The sequence below is a fragment of the Aplidium turbinatum genome, chromosome 4 (genome assembly GCF_918807975.1).
Source record: "Aplidium turbinatum chromosome 4, kaAplTurb1.1, whole genome shotgun sequence".
In the NCBI taxonomy this organism is placed as follows: domain Eukaryota; kingdom Metazoa; phylum Chordata; class Ascidiacea; order Aplousobranchia; family Polyclinidae; genus Aplidium; species Aplidium turbinatum.
Window position 1 is genome coordinate 12,126,737 of NC_137475.1, and position 16,671 is coordinate 12,143,407.

The following is a 16,671-nucleotide window of genomic DNA, read 5'->3' on the forward strand; positions in this document are numbered from 1 at the left end:
CAACAGCATATAAGAATGAATACATCAGCACAGCAAGTTAGTGGAACGGTGAATATTGCATCAGTTTCGTTTTCACGCTGTATTAAATACATTTACTAAATGACCTAGCTCTCCCACACTTGAGGCTAAGACGTTGTCATAGCTATACAAAGTTGAGGTTGCTGCTGTTTTGGATACCACTATGATGAAGTCAAGTTCAATTTATTCAATAAAATTGAAAACACGTTTCCCGTAACCCAACCATAATTAATAAACTAATCGCCGTAAAATCAAGAGAAGCACACTTTGCCACCAACACGTTTTGCAGGAACTTCATGTATTTCAGAAAATGAGGTCATGTGTAAACGGTAATTTAACATAAAATCTTGTTATTACTTTGGCTCGGGGTCAATTCATGACAACTAGCTTGCATTTAAAACATATGCTGACTAACTTTCCATACCGTACCTTGCTGGTTTGCTCTATGATTGTCATTCGAACTTGTAAAATGCATATGAAACACGCAATTGGCATAAAACAGACTGCATATATTTAAATAAATTATTGCGACAATACCAACATTGCTAACTTTGCTTCATAGCTTTAGTTGGATCATAAATATAGCGCTTGAAGTCCATGACGACACAGATGGCTTGTCCTGAAGACGGCGATGCCTCCACAGATTTCTTTGACCCTTTTTTGCTTCGCTCTGACAACACCAGCTTCGTTTCTGGTTTCAAACCATCTAAACAATGACGTTTGCTTGAGTAGTTTCTCTGCTGGAGCTGGACCATTAATATTTAACACAACGATTCCAATGATGCCCCTACTTTGCAGGCACACACCGTGACACACATGCATTAATAATATATACTATACAATGGATACATCCTAGTTTGTATTTGTTATTTCACTGGCGTTTCGTCTCACTGAATTAACGCCTTGGCATACGACACTAATAACCTGAGATTTCAATGCAAAGTACAAAATTAATTAAATGATTGATCAGAAGGTTGTGGACAAAATACAATAAATTAAACAAAATTATCACTGGTCAACACGATTTTTGCGTTATAAACTTTGAAAACTGATTAGGGGTAATTTCAAGCTGCTGATTCCGTACCTGACCTCAGATTTCTTCCATCACGTCAGGTTTTTGAGACATAACAAATTGTTATTTTTGTCAAAAGTGAAAGATTTGACGTTACATTTATTAACCTACACACTGTGTAATACCTAGTAATCCGTGCCGATGGAATGCACAAATACCTAACATACACCCACAAACAACGATTTTTATACCAATTCGTTTTTGATGCCAAACCATAACAAAAAAAGTGATAAGCTAAAAATATTGTATAATTACTGGATATTAGGGCGGGTCACGAAATCACTTTTTTTTTATATCCACCTGCTTCATACGGATTTTGATAGATAGACGGTAGACACCTAAACTTGTTGTATATAAAATTTCAGCTCATTTGAACAATCGTTTGGGATGAGGAAATCGCGTTTAATTTTTGCCAAAAATTGCAAAATTGGGTAAAAATGCGAAATTTTAGATTATGTTCAATCTATATTTTTCAAGTGAAATTTATTTGCTGTGGCCTTATACTTATTTTTTAGACAGTTATGGACTTGCTGAAGTAAGTTAGATCTGCAGAGATTGCATTTTATTGTTTATTGTAGTAGTATTAAACATTGAATTTTTTCCGAAAATTGCAAAAAACGCAAAATTTTGAATTACGTTCAATCTATGTTTATCAAGCGAAATGCGTTTGCTGTGGTCTTATACTTATTTTATAAGACGGTTATAGAATTACTGAAGATAGTTGTAGCTGCAGAGATTAAAATTGCGAATCACACCCAGTCAATTGAAAGGGCTATTAAGATTGTTACAGAAGCAAGCAAAACCGTTTCTGGATTTAGAAGAAGAGAGGGAATGATTCTTTCCCAATTGAACTCAAGGAAACTCCATGCATCATCTGAATCAAAGCATGATTTTATGTCACTGACAATGACAGCCGACACTTGACACTCCAAAGTTTACTGTTTTTGACATTTTCGGCAAAAATTCAATTTTTAATACTGCCGCAATAAATAATAAAATGCAGTCTCCTGCAGCTATAACTATCTGCAGTGAGTCCATATCTTCCATAAACAATAATTTAAAGTCATGCTTTACTTTACAAGTATAGATTGAAGGCAATCCAAAAGTTCGCATTTTTACCCAACTTTGCGATTTTCGGCAAAAACTTAATTTTTAATACTACTACAATAAATATTAGAATGCAATCTCTGCAGCTCTAACTTACTTCAGTAAGACCTGTCTAAAAAATAAGTAGCCTATGAGGCCACAGCAAACGAATTTCACTGGAAAAATATAGATTGAACATAATCTAAAATTTCGCATTTTAACCCAATTTTGCGATTTTCGGCAAAAATTAAACGCGATTTCCTCATCCCAAACCATTGTTCAAATGAGCTGAAATTTTGTATACAACAATTTTAGGTGTCTATCTATCAAAATCCGTATGAGGCAGGTGGATATCAAAAAAAGTGATTTCGTGACCCGCCCTACTGGATATCTTCTTTGTGAATATTTGCATCAAATCACGCCGGCTGCATAGCCGAGTGGTGAAAACACTGGAACGGCAATCGAAAGGGCGCCGGTTCGACACCACTCAAGAGCATGCGGCTGTGTCTGGCAGGACACTTGAAGGCATGCCTGAAGGTGGACACGAAGATTGGCTTCCTTGCCTTCCTGTCCACTTTATCTAAATCTTCAACCACCGGGTGTAAGCCAGGATACGACCACTTTAAAAAACTTACAAAAACAAAGATTGAAGCAACCTACGCCAATGCTTGTCCAGTAAGCTTATTAAAGCTATTTTGGCCTGTCTTGCACTGACCTTTCGTTGTGGTACTGCATATATTGGTGGTAAACGTAACGTCAATTAGGCAACTTTTGGTAAAAATAAAGTATTTTAATATGGTATTTCAAAAATCTGTTACGATAGAAGAAATCCGAGTTCGGATTTAGCGCTCCAAACAATCAGTTCCTAAAGTCCAAACAGCAAAACAATATTTTTACTACTTACAAGTGTTATATTAGAATGATAGACAAAAATAAAACTTGAGGTCACACACACCTGGGATTCTAATTTTGATTTTTCCGCTAAGACCAAACGTCCCATCAATTGTGCCGCTTTCTCCCGTTGAAAGGTTCACCCGCAAACCCTTAAATAAATCAATCTTTGTTTCTTTTTTAAGCAATCCTTTGCAAATTACGTTGCAGTCATCGTGCATCTAGAAAAAAATATAGTTTAGAGCGGTTTTAAAAAAACGCTAACTTATCACTGTCAACGATGGGTTGGTAGCATTGGCAATACGATTGATTTCAATTACTGGCCCTTTCTGTGATTACGAACATTCAAGTTTGGGCGCGATAAAAAGGAATACAAATCTGAGCTTTTTGATCCGATCTAAAGTCTTGTGCTTACAAAGACTTTGGTCATGTAAACTGTTTCTGGGGTGTTGAGCTCACACAGAATTCATTCTCGAAGATTGACATTACCGATAATAATGCTGTTACAAGTTCACCCACCCTTTCCACGAGTCCTTCTTTCGATTTCCTCTTGTAAACCAAAATCTTCGGAAGAACAGTCTTCACGTAATCTTTGTCAGTGATAGGTTCGAGCAATTGAGCTTTGAAAGCCAGTCTAAAAATGCAGAATCAAAACTATATTTCATAGAAATCATCGCACTTCTAGAATATGTTTACAGAAATACATAACGACTGCTAAGTGCTAAATCTAATAATCAGTCAAAGAATATAAATATGTACACCACATGAAAATTAAATGTTTTATTAATTCATTTTAATCAAAAAGAGAAAAGATTCAAATGAAACAAAGAAATCCACAGATCTCTTAACAGTGGTTTCCCCTTACCTGCACTTGTTCGCATGAATGTCTGCGTCAAAGCGTGACCCAATGGCAAGACTGTCCTTGCGGCATATGATTGGTCGCTCGAATTCAAGAAGTGCCCACTGAGGTATATCACTACATAATGCAGAAGCATCGCAGTAAAAACATTTTCTTTATCAACACATATGTGAATCAATTCAATAAGCAAATGATCATCCAACGACGTCTTTACCAATAATTTGTTTAATGTGTCACGGTTGGTTAGAACCAGAAAGTAATCTACTTTTTGAGTCGGATGTTATAAAGTTTATTCAAACAAAATATGAAACTATATGATTAAAAGTTTGTATTTAAACATCTGGGTTGTCATATCAGGCCTATATTATTCAGTCAGGAATGGTTATGGTGGCGAAATGAAATAAAATGTGTTGTCAAGAAGAAATGGATGACACATTTTATTACGTATCAAAAATACCTAAAGATTGCAGTCAGTACCTTGTCAGTTTTTCTTGGTACAAATAATCCTTCGTGAAATCAAACGTTTTTCTCTCATCCAGATTTATCGCGTCAGAGTCGACATTTGCCGACTTCACAGAAGCAAAAATTGTCACTTTAGCCATAACTGTTGAGTGGCCAATCGTAACATGGAACTTGGCATTTGTAAAAACGTCGCTTGTAAAGTACGCGATCTTCTTAATGGACACGATGGCAGCGTATAACAGCGGCAACGAGCCAGGGCTACACACTAAGCCGCGTTCCATTGAATTGGGATCGAATTGAGTCACACACACGCCGGCTCGATCACCTTGTTGAATGGTCTGCACTGGCTTTCGAAACATCTGGATTGATTTTACTTTTTTTGTTGTCTGCAAGTAATCAAGTTTGTTCAATGAAGCTTTGCAGTGTGGTGTTGAAAGAAGCAGCGAACAGATAAATCATTGCCAAGATGTGGCATTTCCTAGCACGAAGAAGTCTGGACGTCCCAGGAAGACGTGGGCTGATACTATAAAATAAATGATGACAGGAAGCGGTGGCAGATGACCACACTAGACCCCCTAGATCAGGGTTACTCAACTAATCTTAACAAAGGTCCAGATTGACAAGTTGAACTCTTTTAGCGCTCCGGTGAATAAGTTATTTCACACGCAACCACGAAAGTTAAACTATCTGTACCAAACCACTTTTTTAGGTAAAATGTAACTCGAATTGGAATTCTGAGAAAGTGTTGGGGAGTCTGGGAGTCGAAACCCCCCAGAAACTAGGATAATCACAATAAAAATTGCTTCCTCCCAGCAGAAATCTGTTTAAAGAATCCCTGAAACGTAGCAATGAGGTTATTCTTCCACAAGCTCAAGGTCCACCATCAACACCTAGAAGGTCCGGATTCGGACCGCCAGTTGAATAGCCCTGCCGTAGATCATGAGTTGGAGACAAGTTTGCTTAGTCCATGGCAGTGGTTGTCAAACTTTTTTAGTTAGCGGAAATGAGGCTCGTAAAATTTGGTGTTCAGTTGTACAATTGTACATCCAATAAAAATGAAAATTCATGACACATGACTTTTGACACTGAAATGTTAAACGGCAACTCCTTAAAACTATGGTATGTGTAATTGTGTATTTGTAATCTGCAGGCCGCTGGAGCAGATGGGATATTTTGGGGGTAGACACTTTAACATAGGACAACTTTTCCTATGAACTAGCTGACTGTGCAGTCATTGTGACTCTTCTAGCACTCAGCCAGACAGTTGATTCTTGCTTTTAACTTTGTTTGGCAGTTGCAGAAGAAAAAAAGAGGAATGGCAGGGGTGGGAATCGAATCCACGTCATCAAAAAGATGACTTCCCTAACCGCCAAACCTTTGGCCACGCTGCCGATGGCGAAATGCTCAATTAATTTCCTTTCTGTCAGAAATGTATAAAGAACGCTCACAATATCACGTGCATGAGTCACATGACTGCATTCAGCTGATTTAAATCTTACCTTATGATTGGTTGATAAACTTCATCCGCTACTGAGACATGCCGATTACAAATACGCGAACGGTAGACATTATAACTGTTGTTTATTGTATTAGTTAACAATGCAATGCACAAGGCATATTGACAACCTGTAAATTCGGTATTTCGATGACATCATTCACTGCAACCTTTCCACCCAAGACCGTGCCAGTCATGACTGTCCCCTGTCCTCGAATAGAAAAGCAATGGTCAACACTGAAGATGAACGGGCCTGAGGGAGACCGATTGGGAACGTAAGTATGTTGCTTCAGTAACTGCTCGAAAAAGAGATTTGGTAAGAAAGAGAACGTAAATGAAAAGTTGAATTTTTTTTTGGAAGCTCAGGTATAACTAAAACTAATGGTGTGCTTGATGTGGTTGTAAGGTCACTGCAATGCAATCACGGCTACCAGGAGAAAAATTCTCACAAAATCAGCTTTGCAACAAGTTACAACATTGCCAACAAACGTTAGAATTGCGCAACTTTAATGCAACTTCATTATAAACAGCAGCAAAAGGCAAAGCAATCAAGGCAAATCACGTACTTCAATGAGATCTTCTACTCCTTCCGCCTTCCCATTGCATTCAGGTGACCCTCCGGGATTCGCTGCAACAGCCATGACAGGGCAGCCAGAAAATTTTGTGGTTTCCAAGGTTTTTTGTAAACGTTTACCCATTTTCTCCACAACCCCCTTAACCATATGAAGCAGGGTTGTAAAAAATCTGTTTTTTTTTTCAATAAAATCAAGCCGGCCCGAGTTTTATGTACAAAAATGGGTTATACATTACGAAAAATAATCTAAAAAACATTTCTGCGGAAATTATTGAACGTTTGAAGAAAAAGTTGACTAGGCCTATTATTTATGCATCCATGTGAAAAATCATGCTCCTAGGCAGAGAGTTACTGGTTTCTAAGCTTGCTAATATGTAACAAGAGTTTGATACTAACCAATTTATTTTCACACGAGTCAGTATTACAAGACATGTAACCGAGTCGTTCATATCAAAGCATTGTTATAGGTTTGACACCTGTCAGAAGATATTTCATTTTCTTGAACAAGAATTTGATTAGTTTTTTTTTCTAGCAATAGTTGCAACAAAACTAATGCTAAAAAAAGATAACAATCCCGATCAATACCCAAACTTTCCTGTATTTATTTGATTAGGTGTAGAAAATAGCACTTTTGAAAGTTTATAGAAAAAGCTTTGCTCTGTCACAGTGTTGCCATAAAACAGTTTTGAAGTTTTCTCAAATTGGAGCAGAATTTTTCACCTGACAACACTAGTTTTGTAGATTTACCAACGTCCTTTTTAAAAAACCTGGGTTGTTTATAAAAAAACCAGCCCACTCGAATAGAAACCCAGGTTAGGGTGCATCAAAACCCCTTCATGAAAATTTTTTCTCATGGCAGTACCTTGAAGTTGTACTACATTAGAAAAAATCAATAGCGAAAAATATTATATTATATATATATATATAATATTTGGATGAATATCATGTTTTAAATAAATATTCTGATTGGTTTGGATGTCAGAAGCATTCAAAATTGAAAAAAACACCTTTATGGGGCAAAATGAAAGGTTTTGGTGACCTACCTAATACCCATGCATCAGGAAATGTTTTTTTATTATTGAATTATGTAGTATAGTTTATAACGAGCTAGCATAGAAAATTTTAGCTTCCCATTACATTTACATTTGACAGCTATCAGGCCTTAAAAATGGCAAAAATTGCTATATGCTACCCTCACAAATCGAATTGGTAAGAGATTTGGTGTGCTTGGTATTTCAAATTCTATTAAAAGGTGGTATTCAAAATTCAAATGGTTGCCGTGGGCAAACCCTTTGAGATATTGATATAAAACTTGGGATTTTTTTGTTTGGTAGCCTAAGGCATAGTATGACTTCTCAGCAAAATCTGAGAGATATTGTATTCGAGATATTTTCATATTGGCTGTTTTCATGTGGAATGACCCTATTTTTTGATTTTTCAAGCTCGATGTGGACCCGGTAAAGTTTATCCAAATTTGGTAATGTTTTACACAATTGAATTTTTCTAAGGGTAGTACAACTTCAATATACTGCCCTAAGAAATTTTTTTCATGAGGGGGTTTGACGCACCCTAAACCTAGTAGCTACCCACTACAATCCTGATATGAATGATATAATATAATACTAAATTGGAAAGAAGAATCCATCAAATTATCACGCTGCACTGCGACAGCATGATACACAAATACATCTTCAGTACCACAATCACTATCGCCACTGATCCAAAATTTAAAAAAAATGATTTGTTTGTTCCATTACTATTGTGAAGAAAGTCCTGAGCGTTCTTCACAATGACTCACTTTTCTTTTTGCTTCTGGAACAAGATCGAGCTTGTTGAATACCACCAGCATCTTATTGCATATAATCTCTCCAATGACAAGGCATTCAGCAGTTTGAGTCTGAACTCCTTTCACAACATCAATGACTAAGACCATCAGATCAATTATTTGAGCACCTGCACATTATCCAGTTTGTGGTAAAACAACTGTGTAAGCAAATGTAGTTCAAACCACAGCATTCATGACTTGAAACAATTATGGTCTTAGGAGCTACATCATTATAAACTACTACAGTTTTACTATCTATTTTTCATGGAGAATCTTTGCTCTAAACAACTCACTGAAGTGCCAAATCTTTTAACATTGTGAAGAAGGGACGTTCTACCCCTAAGAGTTAAACTGAGTGGTAAAGCGTCGGTCAATTACCTTTGTGGCAAGAATACGGTGCGATACTGATGAGCCCAGTCTCATGGGCGAAACGCGTGTCTATCGCTGTCAATTCTTGCTACAAATCGGCTGCCCAGAAACTTATCTTTTAACATTCTTGAGCCAAAATCTGTGACCTTAACAAGCATCTTTTTTTTCTCCAACATTGGAAGATATAAATCATATTTTTCGTGCATGACTAGTTGACTCCATTTCTTACAATTATTATCATATATTGCAGCAACAAATCTTTAAAGGTGCACTGCAACGAAAATACATAGCTTTTGTATTTGTAGATCTTTCTGACATAAAACGTTTTTCAACAATTTTTTTATTTTTTGTGTTACCATTAATTAAAAAACCTAAAAAAAACTTTTTTGAATTGAATGATTTTGATTGGTCAAAATTTTTCATGACGTCATTGGCTGGCAAAGCGGCATCCAAGGTCTATAGTTTTGCGTACAAACACAAGGAACAAATCGCGTAGGCTACCGAAACAGCGAACAATTTTGTGCTAAGGAAGTTTTTACACCTTTAAAATGGTGGCTACTTGTATGGCTCCGGGTTGTACTAACCGGGAAATCGTCAAATCTTTCATCGTTTACCTCTGAATAATGACGACAAGCTGAAGAAATAGATCTCAGCAATAAAATTCAAAAACCCACCTGTAAACAAGCACTGCCGTGTGTGCACCAATCATTTTCTGGCCAACGATTACCAACGCGATCTACAGGCAGAGCTACAAGGCACCAAGCCCAAACACCTGCTCATCCCTGAAGCTGACGTTTCTTCTGTCTTTGATTTTTCAAGATAGGGAACGTTCAAATATTACGTAACGCCTTCGAGGGGGAGGGGGGGGTTTATGCAAAGCGTTACGTTAGCGTCACATCGGGGGGGGGAGGGGGTTCAAGCAAAACGTTACGTAACGCTTTCGAGTACGGAATGGTAGTTTTTTGTGCTGAATTTGTAGTGAAAAAGCGTTACATGGGGGAGGGGGGGGGTCAAAAATTCGGAAAAAAAGCGCTACGTAATATTTGAACGTTCCCATATGTGAAAGCCACTGTCAATACAGTACAGTACCCACAAAACTCGATCGACCTAGGTACAGGTCTGTGAGTACGATCGGGCGTTTGGATCGAATGGCAAAGCGAGAAAACAACAAGACTGTGAAACAGGTCAGTAGGACAGTAAAACAGTGGCAGGGTAGGCAAAGGCATATTGGGCAACTCTGAATACATAGGCTACTTTTAGTTGATGTAAACCACTTGGTTCAAGCAAATTATTTTCCTGCATTTTTTTCAATGCAAATTTTCCATCCGACTGCTGTCTGAACTGGTGTTGTCAGAGCACAAATCAGAATGATGTTCTTCGCTGTCAAGTCGCCATCTTTTTGGTTCAAAGAGAAATCCTTGTCTTGTTTCAGACATCTTGTTTATGCTCAATATACAATGACCTATGCGACGTTTCTAAAGCAAATGCATGAAGCTGTTTACTTGGTTGCCAGCCGATGACGTCACAAGACGCATAGCGCCATCAGGTGGCCGATTTTCATTTGGTTATATCTCCCAAACAAAAAGGCATATCAAAAATTTTTTTTGAAAAATATAATACTTAAACACTAAAGAATCACCAAAAAATTTTAATTTTTCATTTCAGGTCCCCTTTAAAAGCTATTAATTGGAGCTATTCTGCAGTCTGCACAACACCAAAATAATATCTTATAACATTTTCTTCTTACTACTTCATACCTAACTTCAAACCAAATGCAAAGAAATGTCTTCAAATCCATACCTTATCCGCACTGTTGAAATGTAAAATCAATTGAACAATTATCATATAATACCAAATGTATAGAGTAGAAACCTCCAATAATTGTACGAATGAGAGAAGCATGGCCAGGGCAATCAACTAATGTGTACTGTAAGCGCTTGAAACCATGGCCTTCCAAATGTGATGGCAGATCAACTGAAAATGATGAAAATCCAAGATCGAGAGTTATTCCTCGTTCCCTGCAATGACAATTAATGCACTTATTTTCTTGAAAAGTAGGCAGTGGCTATTCAACCGGCTCCGGTCTTTTAATCTGAAACACTATTTGACCGGTCATGACGTATTCTTTTTTCTTTTTCTCTTTCAAAGCAAAAGACAAGAGAAGAAAAAATTGCCTATATAAGTTTTAAATTCAACAATTTTATTCAACTGAGTCAGTGGCACGTGCGATCTTTCTCGGGCTGGTGTTCCCGAGGGAATGAGTTCGATACTACCCAGAAACGTTTTTTTTTTTTAACTAAATTTTGACCTGAAGTGACTTAATTGTTAGGCTGCTGCATTTTCGTGCTTTTTATTGTGGCAACTGTCGGTTGTATGACCTAACCTTCATAACTTGCATAAAAATTGTCATTATTACTGCTCGCAGACTAATATCGCAGACTAATTTGTTCCTTAGCAACCACATAACATTTTTAGTCATTTTCTAAAGTGAACTGCTGTAAATTTTACTGATACTATGAGATAATATGGTTGTACTGAAGAGGGTTCAATACCCAAAATCGCGATCTACAACAGAAGAATTTCAATTTGGACTTTGTCATGAACATTGAATTTCCACCCAACATTTTCTATTTCTGTTAGAACTACATGTACTTTAAAAGGTTGTCAATATTACTACATTCAATTTTTTTCAATAAGTAATAAAGTTAGAGTATTTTTAGTTTGCTGGAATTTGAGAATTTCTCTGGGTAAGTTTCCGTTTGTCATAAGAGGATGTGACCGTGTTTGTTGAACGACGCATTACATTTTTGCTCTCAACAAGTTAGTTTGGTGGTTGTAAAAAGTTACAATACTTCTATAAAAAAAATGGTTTCATCAATGTTCAGTTAACTTTTAGACAGTGTTTTTTGCAGGCAATTTTAGTTTAAAATTAAACGCTTCTGGATAGTATCGAACTCATACCCTTGGGGATACCAGCCCGAGAAACATTGCATGCGCCACTGACTCAGTTGAATAAAACAATTGAATTTAGAAGTTATATACACACGTTTTTCTTCTCCTCTCGTCTGTGCTTTGAAAATGAAAAAAGAATACGTCATGACTGGTCAAACAGTGTTTCAGATTAACCACTTCCCCTCGGCTGTCGCCTATAGCCGACAGTTTTTTCTGTGCCAATTCGACGGACGTCAGCTATAGTCGACAGATTTTTCTTGGTTTGACAGCGGGAGTCGCCTTTTGCTGTACATGTACATTGCTAGCAGTTGAGAGGGGAATCACCTAATGGTTCTGTTATCTTCAAGCAATGATTCAGCTGTAATAAATCAATGTTATAGCGGAATTTTGTTTGTGAGAAAGTTGCCTGTGACGTAAGCTTTCTGAGCTAGGGTCAAGCGGGGTCAAATGGGACGCGGGGGCAAACGGGCCATTCTGTTACTCTGTTTACTTATCACATTTTTTCCTACTTATTCTTTTCTAAAATCGGAAGTTAATAGCTCATTTTAAAGCTGCTTTCCCATAGATTTGCATCATGTAAAACAAACACAGATCTACATTTGGAAAATATACTTCAGATGATGCAAAAAGTGGCCAAAAAATGTGAAAATATTAAAATTTACCAAAAGAACTTTGGTATACCACAAACACTAATTAAGCTGGAATGAAAATTTACTGAACAGCATACACCCCAGAATGCTGAATTAGTATGTTGAAAATATTAATAGTCCCACTTTTTTACTTTTTGTAATTTTTCTGTTTAAATAAAATGGGGTCAAATGGGCCACATTGGCTTTTTGACAAGTTATAGCTCACTTGCATAACTTTTTTAATTCTATTTAATTTATATGGTATTTTTTAGGTAAACAGGCCTATTATTACTATTAGACTTATCTGTTGGTTGCATGATTAGCTCTAGACATGCCTTTTCTTCTTGAGCAAAAAGAAAATAGAAAGCATAAAACTGAAAGTGGTAAAGGCTTTGAAAAGTCCAAGATTTGAGAACCCTTCTAAACGTGCCATTGAGGACTTGATGACTATCAATAGGAAAGAACTGCAGGACTTCATCACAGCAAACAACACACGATTTTTAAAAATTATTGAACTGCATTTTGACTTTTTGAGTCAAGACCCAACTCTTTAGGAACCCAATGACACCTACATTGCTACAAAATCGACTCTACTTGGCATGACAGTTGTGAATGACATAACTGAATGTGGTGTGGCGAATACAAATTTGAGCATAATGTGCGAATACCATTTTCTGCACACCAATGACAAAGAGCAAAAGCAGTTCCTCCTCATGACAGTCTAAACCTTCAGACAGCTGTATCCAGCGGAATGGCCCGATTCGGTGAGTCCGATTCGGTGAGAGCCTTTTTCGGTGAGTTTTTTTTTTAAATTATTGCGCGCCGTAGCCTAATTATCATTGCCGTTATAGGGTTAGGGGATAGGGGTTAGGGGATAGAGGTTAGGGGTTAGAGGGTTGGGGGTTTTTGGGGTTGGGGTGGATTTTTGGGGTTTGGGGGTTAGGGGGTTGGGGGTTTTTGGGGTTGGGGGTTTTGGGGGTTAGGGGTTTTTGGGGTTGGGGTTTTTTGGAGTTTGGGGGTTTTGGGGTTTGGGGGTTTTGGGGACTTGGGGGGTTTTGGGTTTTAATTAGGCTACGGTACCCGATAATTTTCAAACAAAAATTCAAAAAAAAACACAAAAACCCCCTAACCCCTATCCCCTAACCCTATAACGGCAATGATAATTAGGGTACGGCGCGCAATAATTAAAAAAAAAAACTCACCGAATAGGGCTCTCACCGAAAAAGGCTCTCACCGAAAAAGGCTCTCACCGAATCGGACTCACCGAATCGGACTCACCGAATCGGACTCACCGAATAGTAGCAGACCCGTATCCAGATAGGAATAAGTCTACACTGACTGATGCAATAACTATAACTACTGTAACATTCTGGACATCTGTCAACACTGAACTAATTAATTTTGAGTAATTTTGTCATTATATTCCTATCATGTAATCCCGTGTTGCTATTAGTGTATTCCGTGAAGCTTTCAAAGTAGGTAGCAACCTTAAAAATGTTTTCAGTTGCCCTAAAAATTTGACAGGATTATTTTTTCAGGTATTGACACGATGCGAGAGGGTGTCAGACTTGAATTTCAAACTTTTAACTTTTCCCCAATTTATGAATCACCCTATTGTATAGTATCCTATTTCAATTGTCAACTATAGACCCTGCTGTTTTGACTTGGCCCTTTTTACTTTGTTTATGACTGCCCGTTTAAAATTGAACATTTGTAAAATGTTTCCTTATTCATATCGTTCAATTTTAGTTGCAAAAAAGAGCAGTGCAAATTATGTGTTCTACCTTTATCTGAAAAAGGCGTAGAAGGCCTTTATTGCTAAAATTGTTGAGCATCACTTGAACAAAATACATGCCACCCAACAGGTCTGTGATAAAATAGCAAAATTAAAGTTCTTTCCTTACCATTTAGACGTATAGAAGTTGTAGCCCATTTGACCCCACAGCTGATGGGGTCAAATGGGCCACACCTACCCCAGCTTAGCACATTTTTTTATGTTTTTGCAAGTTTTCAATTTTTTTGAAAAATGTCTTATTTCATTGCTGAAAGGTGTAATGCTCTGTGGTAAATATTTTTTTTTTTAATTTTATCATAGGTTTTATGTGGCATTCAAAAAACTGAAAAAGTGTCCCGTTTGACCCCGCATGACCCTACTGTTTCAGCATGAGCGAATTGAAAGTATTCCAGTGGTTGCTTAGCTGTAAGAGGAGGCTTCACGAATTTTGTTTTGTTGTAAACCGAAGTCTTTTTCCACAGGGGCGGGTTCAGTCTGATAGAGGGCTTGGGGAACTTTTAGATCTAGGGCCCCCTTGCAAAAAAATTACAGTGGCATTAATCCACTTAATCCAGCACTACACAGCATTTTGCAGAAACTTCAAAGGCTGAAAGAAAAAAATCATAATAACACAAAATCAATTTTTTTTCACGTCCAAATTAAATGTCAATCACTGACAATGTTTGCTTTTACTTTTTGTACAAGACAGTGCAAAATGCAAAAAAGCGAGAAAAAAAAGAAAAAAATGCGGTTTACACGTCACGATCGCAACACGCGAATACCGATTGGAAGTGGTTAAAAGACCGGAGCTGGTTAAATAGCCACTGCCTAAAAAGTAAGCAGACAAAAGCTCATACCACTGAAGACACACATTTATCAGTTGCCACCTTTTTTCCATATAATACATTATGACACAAGCGATTTTCTTTTGCCTTTGTGGGTAATCCAATGGATAAATTCTCATTGCTTTAACATAGAGGCATCAGAAATATGCACGTATTTACCATACTGATACTGCAGTTTTTTCAAAAGTACCGTAAGTCATCAATAAAGCTTTTGTTGTTTTGTTTTTCATATTTTATCCTGCATTGCGGGAAAGTGGACTTGAGCGCTATGCATCGGTGTACGCCTTCCGACATACACCTGACCCACGCTGCAGCCGACGACAATGTATGTTTCCGGTTGTCTACTCTACTTATGACTTAAATTTGGTACTACCCATTACTCGAAATCGATCACTAGGTAGAGGCAACTATTGTTAAGTTTCTTGCCCAGAGAAACAACAGCAAGTGCGGGTGGCTGGAGTTGAACATGCAGGCTCTCGACTGAGAGCCCAACGAGCTAACCACTCGGCCACTGCTGCCGATAGGCAAAGGCTTAACACTTTTGGACACAAAATTATTTACTACCATCACTTTAGAACAGGCATGTTAAGCATGTGGTAAAACCTTGCTCTAATTTAATAGATAAATTTACTCACGTTACATATCGTAGCTGATCGCAAGTACCACCTCCAAAAAGGCCTTTTCTGTTTTTGCACAAATTTGAATATTTTATTATCAGACAGCTTCACTTACTTGCTTTGAGGATTTTTATCAAATGCAGCTGTTGCAGAAACAGTGCTTAAAGCTTTGGCTAGTGATGTTTTTCCACTATCTACATGCCCAAGCATGCCAATGTTGAAGTTGAGAGTTTCCATCATCTCTGGGATAAACAATCAACAATTCTTTGATGTAAAAAGAGCCACACAAGGAGTTTAAACCAAGTTGACCTACAACTAAAAGTAGGCTATATATGCACAGTAAACATTAGGTCAATTCCTGTTAAAAACAGAGCATGAATTCAGTCAACAAAAGAAATGATGAAAAACATGAAAGTATTGTATGTAGGCTTGGCATAACAAAAATAAATTTTTGCCATCTTTTCTCGTTCAGTAACATGCTGGTAGCGGTAGGTCTATATCGACTATTGTAGCTAGTACTTAGTAGTAAATTTTTCGTCCCGGACGCCTTAATGACGAAAAAATAAAATGAAGGAATGACAATTGCCTAATGAATGTAGGCCACTGTGAAGTGTGAATGTAGCCTCTGATTCTGACTTATCTGATTTCTGACTATTTGATTCTATTTGAATAAGCAAGCAGTAAAGATTTTTCTCTCCGGGTCTAAATATATAAATTGGATTAAAGAAAAACTTAGGCCTGGAGAATATATAGATAATTTTAGACAAATTAAGAAAGAAATTTAATTGTGGTCATTTCAATTCAAAAAATTTCTAAATTGATAAAGAATCCGCAAAGACAGAACAATTCAAAGAAACCCATATCAAGAATCCAAGCCTGCGGTTGCCGCATGTAGCAAACAAGCAATTGACTCGCCAGCCTCAGCTTTGAAGAATAGAGATGAGGAAAGTAAATTATTATCCAGTGAAGCAATTGAAGTACAGTACGGTAGAAAATTTATCAAACAACGACTAGAAAGCCATGTGGATTAATTGTTTTACATTCTATTGTGTAACATCTTGTTTGCTGCCCATTGTCAAATCAGTTCAATTCAATTCAATCTATTTTTCTTTGTCGGAAAACAACAGCAATGATAAAGTTACAAATAGTGAACGGGAACAAAACCAACAAAAGGAAAAGGTGGCAAAACTACAAAAGTTTGAA

At 37.3% G+C, this 16,671-nt stretch overlaps 1 protein-coding gene across 4 annotated transcripts; it reads right to left on the reverse strand.

Moving 5' to 3' along the window:
* Nucleotides 1–185: 185 nt before the first annotated feature.
* LOC145768504 (selenocysteine-specific elongation factor-like) lies at nt 186–15,821 on the reverse strand. 4 transcript variants are annotated; one of them, XM_082580008.1, is made up of 10 exons: nt 15,584–15,821; nt 10,524–10,669; nt 8,256–8,410; nt 6,450–6,596; nt 6,015–6,089; nt 4,404–4,774; nt 3,933–4,043; nt 3,587–3,701; nt 3,132–3,288; nt 186–724 (listed from the first exon to the last, which is right to left on the reverse strand). In XM_082580008.1, exons 1-10 carry the CDS (start codon nt 15,706–15,708, stop codon nt 564–566), a joined length of 1,563 nt encoding a protein of 520 aa, XP_082436134.1. In that variant the 5' UTR covers nt 15,709–15,821; the 3' UTR covers nt 186–563. The 4 variants fall into 4 exon arrangements, with proteins under 4 accessions (XP_082436134.1, XP_082436133.1, XP_082436135.1 ...); XM_082580007.1 differs by having other exon boundaries at nt 6,015–6,179; XM_082580009.1 differs by lacking the exons at nt 10,524–10,669; nt 15,584–15,821 and adding an exon at nt 10,504–10,511 and having other exon boundaries at nt 6,015–6,179.
* Between the last annotated feature and the right edge of the window lie 850 nt (nt 15,822–16,671).

Excerpts from the sequence above, each read along its gene's own strand:
- LOC145768504 (XM_082580007.1), bottom strand. The coding sequence starts at position 15,708 with ATGATGGAAACTCTCAACTTCAACATTGGCATGCTTGGGCATGTAGAT. Across the intron at positions 8,411-10,523 it reads CATTCGTACAATTATTGGAG|GTGCTCAAATAATTGATCTG; the intron begins GTTTCTACTCTA and ends GATAATGTGCAG. Across the intron at positions 4,775-6,014 it reads TCGAAATACCGAATTTACAG|ACAACAAAAAAAGTAAAATC; the intron begins GTTGTCAATATG and ends GATTACTTGCAG.